This window comes from Nothoprocta perdicaria, unplaced genomic scaffold, assembly GCF_003342845.1.
Source record: "Nothoprocta perdicaria isolate Ctin4 unplaced genomic scaffold, notPer1 scaffold_30, whole genome shotgun sequence".
NCBI classification, from domain to species: Eukaryota; Metazoa; Chordata; class Aves; order Tinamiformes; family Tinamidae; genus Nothoprocta; species Nothoprocta perdicaria.
In genome coordinates, this window is record NW_020455533.1 from 3,443,027 (window position 1) to 3,453,343 (window position 10,317).

Here is a 10,317-nt window from a genome sequence, read left to right on the forward strand (position 1 = left end):
CAAAAGCCACCGAGGAGCTCAGCTGCCCTGGGCTGGAGTCTCTGCTCCATCTTTGTTTTCGGATGGGGGCCTTTTCTTCCTCTCTACCAGCAGCTATTGTTTCCAGGCGGCAAACCCTGGCCTTTAACAGGCAAAGCAATGTTCCCATTCAGACAGAAACAACCAGACATGCCTCGTAAAGATTTATATTTTCCAGAGCTCCTTAACCTCTGTGACCTCACTTTCAGATTTTAATAAGAAACCTCTTGTCTTTTCTTTCTTTTTCTTTTTTCATGTTGCTCATTCTAACATGGGGGAGAGTTAGGGGAAAGGTATTCACTTAAATTTAGCTCCAAATTAAAAACGCTGTAGAACCAGCATTTTTTTTTTTTAATGCAGCCTTTGAATAATTGGGACATTTCCTTGCATAAAATCCTCAATGAAAAAAAAACTGAGTCTGAAGCCAATACTTGACTCCCCTGCAGAGTGTGAAACCCGCAGATTTCAGCGCTGATGCTGGAGTGTGGGTGCCAACAGAATCAATAGCTGTTTTGCTTGCAATGGCAACAACACTTCATCTTAACATGCAGCGCTCCTAGAATACTTTGCCCAGCTGAAGATCTGCCGCTAAGGGAGAGCGTTAAAGCGGAGGGCCCTGTGATGAACTCTGGGTTCTGCAAACTGGAATTTCACTCCTGTTCCAATGTAAACCTGCTCTCCCCGTCCTGGGGAGCTCCCCATTGCATTTCAGAGTGCCCTGACCCAGAGAAGCCCTCAGAGCCTGTAAAAACAACCTCTTCCCATCCCTGAGCCTCAGAACCCAGGACTGCTGCTCCACTGCCAAGCATCACTGATCTTCTAGCATTTCCCTGCTCCCTTTCCTCCATTGCATGACTCCAGAGAGAGCCCAAACTCACAGGCTGGGGAGCCCAGGGTGACTGTAATTCCAGGTGTTCACAGTGTTTTGGGCTCAGGATCATCCCTGCATTCATTCACACAGCAGCTGGGGCCGAATGGTTGTGTTCTGTGATGAGACATCCCCAGGGTTCAGTTATTTTTGCGATGTCAGCGGATGAGACGTTTTCATGCAGACCTGTTTTAGGCTTTACCTTGGCTCTGCCAACTATTAAATCTTGCAATCTGAGCTGATTGAAACACAAAGTCCACCCGCTTGGATCTTAACTGCTTACATTAATGCTTTGCTTTGCCTCGTTTTGGATGTCATCATAAAACCCTCTCTCTCTGTTTTCCTCCTTTCCTTAAATAGCAGTTTCATCCCCTCGTAGGAATAGCTACAGATTCCCAGACGTGCCCTGTGCTCCTGACCTCAGGCTCCCACAGGCTCCTCGGTGCAGGGACAGAGGCGCTGGGCACCATACAAGGATAAACACGAGCAACAGAGGGGCTGGTCCACCCCACGCTGGCTCATGGAAAGACTCCAGCTGGCTCCGGTGAGAGATGCATCATTCCCAAAGCGGGCACGGTAATGAGCTGGCCAGTTCCCTGGCATTCGTTAGGCCACAGTGGCAATGCAGACATGACTCATCTCCCAAGATATGTAGGGTGAAGGCCAAGATTTCTTTTGGATCTACAGGCTCCTTGGGGCCCTTTCCATGTCCCCATGGATTTGCCTGTAACCCCTCATCTTCAGGGTGCTCAACACATTCAATCTTCAAGGCCCCTTTTCCTGGTGGCTCCCAATCTCAGATCTGTAAAGGGTTATTTTTCAAAGTCTACAGTCAAAAATATGCTGCTCATGTTTCAAAGAAATCAGAAAAGATTTTCTACATCTGTTCTCCGCTCATTGAGTTGGAAAATTTAAACCCCACAGGGCATACAGTGAGGAAAAGGTGTGATTTGCTAAGATGGCCTGCAATGAGAGTGGTCAGCGTTCTCCATCTCCCAAGTATTCGTAATTCCCCGGCTAGGCAGAGTAGAAGGTCTGATTTTTTTTCCTTGGAACTAGAAAGCTGAGAAAATGTATTGATATTTGTTTTTGTGAATATCTGTCAAAATGGGAAAGATTTTTAGTAAAAGTGAGTGAATATCTGAAATGTACATTTTTAGGGGTAAGTAGTGGCAACTTAAAATAGCGAGTCCTCTTCTCTGGGGCAAAGCAGGGGGTTATTCCTCTGCAGAACGTGTTTTCTCCATGTTTCCAGAAGCTGCTTTGCTTAATGAGTCCCTGCTCCAATGGACATATTGTGTCTAAAGTGTTTGCGTATGCATTCCTGAGACTTTGCATTTGTCCCAGCAGTCCCTTGGAATTGCTGACGGCCACCCTCGCTAACGGGCTGATCTTGCAAATAGTTACGCTGCGGAAGGAAGTTGCTTATATTCTCAGTTATTATCTGTAGCAATCACTCAGGAAATAATCACTTGAAAAACAGGCGGGATGATCTCGTATTACGTCTTACTATAAATCCAAGTGGATGTCAGAGGCGGGGGAGCAGCATGTTTTCTTCCTAAGAGGAAGACTGTAGGAGCGTGGCTGCTGTGCCAGGTCGTGTGTGACATGCCTGTAAGTTACAGAATTTCTGACCCAAATTCCAAAGTTTTCGCATGAGTATTGGCCTGGTTTTTTGTAGGGTAGACTGCAGGAGTGGATTATCAGTCTTCACTCGCCTTTAATTTGAGTGACTTCCTTCAAATTGTTGAAGTCTCTTTTCCTCTATAGACCTTTGAGCACGGGGAGTTGCTTTGTAATAATTTTGTAGTAATGCTGACACAGAAATGAGGATGGAGAATGAAGGGGCTCTCTGCTCAAGCAATCTTTTGGAATGTGTTTGTGGGAGGTAGAGACCTGCTCTGCAGTGTCTAGAAGCAGGTCCTTTTGGTCTTCCAGCTGGTAATCATCAGGTAAAGAGCTACGCAAAGAATGAATATTGTAGCTGGCCCATTTGAGTCTTATGTTCAAAGCAAATAATTACTTTGTTTTGCAGAGACTGACTGAGACTTAGGACTGACAATAAGCTCCCACAGCAGAGATGGGGGTGGAGCTAGGTGAGATTTCTACAAAGCTCATGCAGAGGCTGTAAATTTAGAAGTGTGATTTCACAAAGACAAGAGGCCTCCCACCTGGGGGAGATGCATTCAGAGACTAAGAAACACAGCTAGTGCTTCCACTGTTTTATTTCAGTTCAGAGGTCGGGAAAGCTCAAAAGCAAGGGCCATAAGTTTTCAGTCACAGTCTGAAACAGCTGTTTAAGTCTGCCCAGAAAAAAATAAGTCTGCCCTGCTGTAAACAGCATGCCCTGGTTTTTCTGATAGAAGCATTGAGTTAATTGAGATGGAAAGCTTGTAGCAAGTGCAGGTTCTGCTGAATTTCTGAATTTTCCCTCTACACACACATATGCACTCAGTAGAAAAATGAATGTTTGTCTGGCAAACCTCAGTGCTCCAAAAGCCTCTGGGAGACCAAGCAGTGGCTCGGGCTGTTTCAGTGCATCCTGCTGACGAGGCGCCCTTGCTGCTCCAGGGCGCTGTGGAAGGTGCCCTTCCACCATCAGCTCTCTTTAGCAGTCTTGCTGGTTTAGCTCTGGAGGAATTGGTGGGATAAAGCAATTCTCTGCATCCTTTTCTCCAAGCTACTGATTCTCTTCTTCTTCCCAACACATGAGCTTCAATCAACATTGTTTTTTGCCATGAAGTCTGAAGGTAGAAAGCAGACGGCAAAAGGCCACCATAAGAGAGAACTATAATACACCAAGCAGTTTGATGGTGAGATTTAATGATGCTTCTGCATGACTTTTCAGGGGGAGAAAGGAGAGTTAAACAAACCAGAAATAATGTGGGAGATTAATGTTTATATAGAAGTTCACATGGTGAATGGCAAAAGCAGCTGTTTCATGCAGGGCCAGCAGTGTCCTGTGATGAGAGTCAGAGATGTGACCATTTTCTACAGCTACATTCAGTGCTCAATAATGACAGATCCCAGGTCTGCAATATAACCTGATTTTTAGCACTGCTTTTAATCTCTGCCTGGTGCTAATAGGGTGTTTAGAGAGTTTTTGCTTTGTGCTTAGCTAACGATATCCAGATGGTTTTACTGCAGCAATAGGGACACCCATTGCTGATGTCTCTGTGCGATATTCAAAACAGTAACACTGCAACAGAAGTGTCACCATTTCTCATGCTGTTGTTTTCCCATCACATAAATAATCCCTCTTCTTTCTCAGTTCTCCTTGCTCTGTCTTGCCCAGCTGCTCCTCAGGGCCGCACAAGAACAGAATGTGGAAGCAAGGTGAGCATAGCACAGCATGCAAACCAACAGGCTGTCGTTGAGAAACAACCATCAGAAGCACCTTCCTGTTTCCCCTTTATGTCAGGAGTGGGAAACCTGGTAATAAGCAACATATGTGGCAAAATGCAAGTTACTGTCATCTTAAAAATGAGCAGCTCACTGGAGGACAATAACTTTCCAGTTAAGGAAGCCCTATTCAGATGGAAAGCCTTGTGTGGAGAGAAGAGGTGGAAACTCTCCATGGATCTGTCCCAGCGTGTTGAACTATTCTGAAAGAACTCAACTGTAATAGTACATACAAGGAGAGGAAACCCCTTATACTTCTTCTGGCACCTTCTGGCACCTTCAGCCCCTCACCCTGCTCTCCAGCCTCCCTGAAGGAGCACTGAGTGCTCACGGAGACAAAAGAGTCTGGGACAACACCACCCAAGGGAACAAAACATGGTAGAAGGGAGCAAGAACTGGGCAGTCCCACCCAGGAATTGTTTGGGCTTCCCAGCAGCTTCCCAGGACACAGCGCATCACAGCAGCCCTCGTCACCACATTCAGTACATTTCCCCTTCGAATTAATATCATATTTTGATCGTGTGTTTTAAGACTTCCTGCTAATTTTGTTAGTGGGGTGCAGCGTTCATGAGAGTGCCTGTCTAATAGCATTCTTCTTAATTTATCTCTCATATGCAATAAAACCAGTTAAAAGTAGAAACACTTTATATTCTCTTTTATAGGCCATTCCAGATGGATAGGGAGCACTTAATTTAGACCTGTGCCAAACTCTGTGAGGCCTTTAGGCCAGATGCTTAAAGAGAATCACCTGCCTGTGTTCTGCATTGCTTTTGATCTTTTATTTCATCCTATAAATCCCCACCGGAGTCCAGTGGTAGCAAACATCTGGCACAGACACAACAGGCAGCGTTTCCTGCTCACAGGAGGAATGAGTCCGTGTTGAAAAACAAGATCTGGTGTCTTTCCATAGGGATGAACCTAAAATAACCCCTGGGCAAGGAGGTGTACGTGTTTGCACTCTGTGTAATAAGAGATCATCTGCAGTCCATGTTACTGCACTGAGAGGCTGGAGTTTCTCTTATTCACTTGTTTGTTTATCACATTCACACACTTGGCAAGGAGCTCCATGCATTTCTAGTCCATGCAGTGAGTAATCCCTGTCACTGGCTGGGGTCCTAGGCTAGAAAAAAAATTACTGATCACAATATTCCTGCGTTAGGATGATGTATCCAAAGGCCACCTTGGAGGGATGACTATACAAGTGATGCTGCCTGCGTCATTGCTGGGAACTAGAGCACTTCCCATGGGTTTCCCTGCATGCCAAGTGACAGTTTTGGCTGATGGAGGCTGGATCAGGCAGTGGCTTTGCTGTGATCACATCCACAACAAGAACACTCTCTGTTTACTTGCTTCTGCTTTTGCTGCTCTCCTAAAAACCCCAGTCAGAGTCAGACAGATAAACCCTGAGGGCAGAGGCTTTGCAGGCAGCAGGGAGGAGGGGGTTTAACTTGTTTTTTGTCACTCCAGTGAACACTGTGGTTATGTTTTCCTGCCACGTGTGACCCACAGGAAGGTCTGGAAGTGCTCTGGCACTCTGCAGATCCCCGGGCAAACTTCGCAGGTCTCCCCCAAGACACATGAACCTATTTCCCAGCCCTGCTATGCATCAACCTTGGCCATCGGCAGCTGTATTAGCGGGAGGTGTGTGGGAGGCAGAACATGCTGTAGCCTTTCGTTCGTACTGGTACAGGTTATATCAACAGCCTCTCTCCTGATTAACCACCAGGAAACTGCAGCCCTTTTGTTTTTGGCAAAAAGACGTATAGAGGTCTGGCAAGAAAACAGCTCTATGGGTAAGGAATTGCAGCGAACACTAGCATGAAGGTGCTGTGAATGTATCAAGTTGAAATGAGTCACCCTGTGATGCCAGAATGGAGCAAGACTTGTGTGCTCTGAGGAAACTCTCTCGTTGACATAGTCTTTCTCTAAGAGTCGATTCTTTCCTCTGGGAAAGGGGAATTCTTGGCTCGGACTCTCCTACCTCACTTGTTTTTGGCTGCACAAAGACATTTTTCCATGACTGCACAAACACCCTGTGACTTTTACTCAGAACTTCCCTGAAAACATTTTTTTTAAATCATTATTTAATTTATTCTAAATGGGCAGCAAGAATCCCGAAGTTCTCCCAGCTTGATGGACCACCCCTCCTCCCATGCAGGTCCTTCTCCATCAGCCCTTCTTCACTGTACTATAAGGATTGATGCTGAATGTTTCACAGGTCCCAGGGACACACTAAGAAGTCTAGGTCATGTGCTACTGTCATCTAACTGCAGTTTATGTTAGTGCAGAATCTGCCCCACTGAAGCCATCCATGGATAGGAAACTCACACAGATACGTGCACAGAAGAGAACTCTGCTCAAGGATGACATATGAAGCTGTCAGACTGTAGGAACATCCTTGAAGGCCACAGGAATTTTGCATGAGGAACTGCACCACAGATCTGGAGACAGAGAAATCTTGGCTTATTGATGTGCATATTCCCGGGCCACTTACCTGCCTTATTCCACATCACATATGGAATAGCCATACAGCAGCTTGCTATAGAGTAGCTCCACTTGGAGTATATGATCATAACCCAACTGCTGTGTACAGATAAGATGTAGCTCCACAAAAGGTGGCAGTTAATTTTCTCTCTCCGTTGTAATAACAGTTTTAAAAGCACCATTGGACATTAAGTACCTAGCACTTAAAGTAACGCAGCTCTGAAATCTGCATAGTGGTAAGGTCATTAGACTAAAGGCCTTTAACAAATCATAAAGGCTAAAGGACATTCCTTTTAAACTTCTAATTATTGCCAGTGACTCTTGTTTCCTAAGTATTTATGCCTGATTTCCATAATTACTTCACAGACTGCTAAGAGTCCTTTATATTAATAGTTGGAGCCGCAAACCTGCCCAGAGCTTCTTTGATAAACAAGAAATTCCTTAGAAAGTCAAAGTTTCTTTTCTTTTCTTTTCTTGAATGGGCTGTTTAAGAGTGAATTTTACAACTCAAACTTCCATAGGGGGAGCAGGAAGCCTTCCTGACCTGGTGAGCTAGATTTTCTCTTGTTTTAGGAATGTACTAGGCTCCAAAAGAGTAGGACAGTGAGGCTGAGAAATGGGATAAAACTCTCCCACAGATGGCTTGCAAAGACACCAACACACCACAAGACAACTGAGAAAGAAAATCCAGGAAAGCTGAGAAATACACTGCGTTTCCAATGTTTCCAGATTTTCCTAGCTCTGCAAAAAAGATAAAATCCCCCTGCCCAGTGGCCAAAAGAAACTAGAGGCAGAATCTTGCAGAGACTGGCACTGGGTGACATGAAGAGTTAGCTATTCAGTGTGAGTTTAGTGCACTTAAGCAAAGAGCTTAGTCTCAGCACTAATAACTCCAGCAATATGGCCATGTGGACAGGAGAACATCTAATGTGGGCTATGCTGCATAAGCCCCGTCCGTGATATCAGCTGGGAAATAGGGTGAAAAGATGCTTGGGAAGAGCTTGGGTCATGATGTCTAAACATAAGTCATGATGGATTTAGTAGCTTGGCTCCCCTGCTTTTCCTGCAATTCTGGAGCGACCTTGGATATCCATACAGACGTATATATGTGTGTATAGGTGTGCTGCAATGCTCAGCAAAAGATCTAGTTCCTCAGTTTCCCCAAACCAAAATAGGGATAATCCAGTCCAGGCATTGCATGTGCTCCTTGGAGAAGCTGAAATGAAAACTGTTGAGCACGTGAGGCCTCAGTATTATCCCACCAGCGGTCGTTTTTATGTGAAGTCCACAACAGTTGCTGAAAGGAGGAAATGCAGGAACATCCCCACTTTCTCAGCATGCAGTCTGTGAACTATAAGGTGCAGATTCTCGTTTCTCCTGGGCAAATGTCAAAGCTGCATTTTTGCCGAGAGAGAGGCTGGTAAATGGTTTTATGTGCTAGCTATTAATCTTTAGAATTAGTTGCTCCAAATCCAGACTGCAAGTGTATGAAACAAACAAAAAAAAAAGTGAAATCGGGGAGATTTATCGAGAACAGTTGCTTTTTCATGCTGCTTGGGGTTTCAGCGAGAGAGCTGATCAGCAAAATTTCAGCACAAAGGTGTAAATTAAGTGGGAATACTTTAATAAAAAACACTTGTTTATTCTAGGCCCTGTCATTTGTCATCTTGGAACACGGAGTCACGACATTGGTGGCAGCTTCCAATTGTGCCGGAATGTTGCTTCATCAAGGTGCAGGTATTAATAATTGCAACAAACAGGCAAGATGTGTTCTTAAAAAGAATTGAAGCCACCCGTTGTGTGAGGCCAAGCTCTGAGCAATGACAAATAAAGCCACAAGCTGAAGACTTAGAGCAGTGATATGGATGTACTGAGCCCTCTGCTAGAGCCGCCTAGCTATGCTTCAATCAGAATGCAGGTGAGTTTGGGATTTAAACCTCTTATCTCTAAATAATTCAGAAGTATTCACTTAACTACAGAGCTTTTGCAACCTGAGTCTCGCTTGGTCTTTGGATTCCTATCTTCCTCTTCCAGCCCGTTTGAAGAAGGAATCCTTTGCCTGCCAGCCAACTGCTGCTATTGAGACTTAGGCATGGCTCAAAGCGATAGTATATGCGTGCATACATTATATACCCATATATATATGAATGCATATAGAGATATGCATATATACACAGGTAACATTTGCCCTGTTCTTTCTGCTTGGCACCTGCTTGTGGCTGCTGCCCCAGGCAGGGGCTGGTACTTTCAGTCTGATTTCCTTCTGCCTATTCGTGCAGATGCCCAGCACCCCATATCCAGTCTCCCCATCCCCGTCCCATTGTCAGGGCCGGGGTGACTCATGTCCCCTTCCTCGCTTTCCATTCGGTCACGTCCTTTCCAAGGCACCTTCCTTCCCTGTTCCCCACCCATGCTTACAGGGTTCGTTTTCCCTAATGGCCACATCTTCTCCTTCTTCGAAATCACTTGCAGCAAGTTCACGCCGGCTTGGTTTAAATAAAGCTGCTGCCTGTTTATCATGTCTTTAAATAACTTCCTTCAAGCAGTCTTCAGATGAAGTTATCACTTTGTCAAAACACGATCCGAACCCGTAGCTCCAGGCGCAGCGGGAAGTGCACAAAGGGAGCCCCGAGGGGCTCGGGAAGTTCTGGCGAGCGGTTTGCGGGAAGCTGCCAGCCCACCCCTCGGAGACCTTCGCTTCCCCCTGCGGCAGCTGTCATCCGATCCCACGCCTTGGCTTTCAATGGGGCTCGCCGAGGATGCCAGATGTTGGGAACAAAGGTCTAAAAATAATCTCCCCAAATAATCTTTCCATCTATCGTTCGAGGAGAGCATGTGCTTTGTGTGAACATGTGAGCCGAGAACCTGATCTAACTTGGAGTGAGGAAGTTCAACGGCAGCTCTGACTTCTGCTTGGGGCTCCTTTTTATTATTTTTTTCTTTTTTTTTTTTTTTCCTTTCTCTTTCCAGAAGCTGTGCAGCAAAAAGTGGCTCTCTCCGGCGATCAGCCCTCGCTCTCCCTCCCGCTCCGTCTCCCTCCCTCCCTGCCAAGGCTCCGAGCCGCCTGGATCCTGGAAAACTCCTTCTCTCATCACTCACGGGGAAAATGGATCCCAGGGCACTGTCACAGATGCATTTCTGCAAAAAGTTCATCGCTGCAGCCTTGTGCCTGTTAATTTTGCTCCCAGACTTGGGCTGTGCAAGGACTCTCTGGAAACGTGCTCTCCATCTGAAAATGACGGAAAAATATGATGTGAGTAGCCAGCAGCGGGGTGGTTTGGGGGAGCCGGGGGTGTTTGCTGTGAACGGGAGGGTTTTCGTTACATCTAATTCATCATTTTTAGAATAAAATCCACCGTCAATCCCTTTGTAGTAGGGTTGCACTGTTTCCCAGACTAAACTTTTGCCACCTAGCTGCTGCACGGGGAAAATTGGAGCTGAAGGGAGGCTGCAGCGAGCGAGGAGTGCGCTGGCTTTGCAACCCTTGTGGAAAAGGAAGGGAAGGGAAGGGAAGGGAAGGGAAGGGAAGGGAAGGGAAGGGAAGG

The 10,317-nt window shown here is 45.9% G+C and overlaps 1 protein-coding gene across 2 annotated transcripts in view; it reads left to right on the plus strand.

Moving 5' to 3' along the window:
- The first annotated feature begins 9,745 nt into the window (after positions 1–9,745).
- Positions 9,746–10,317, plus strand: part of WFDC1 (WAP four-disulfide core domain 1) — a 12,580-nt gene continuing 12,008 nt past the window's right edge. For both annotated transcript variants that reach the window (XM_026042432.1, XM_026042433.1), the window contains exon 1: positions 9,746–10,025. In XM_026042432.1, the coding sequence (XP_025898217.1) occupies positions 9,879–10,025 (147 nt within the window). In that variant the 5' untranslated portion in view covers positions 9,746–9,878. The remainder of the gene's footprint in view (positions 10,026–10,317) is intronic.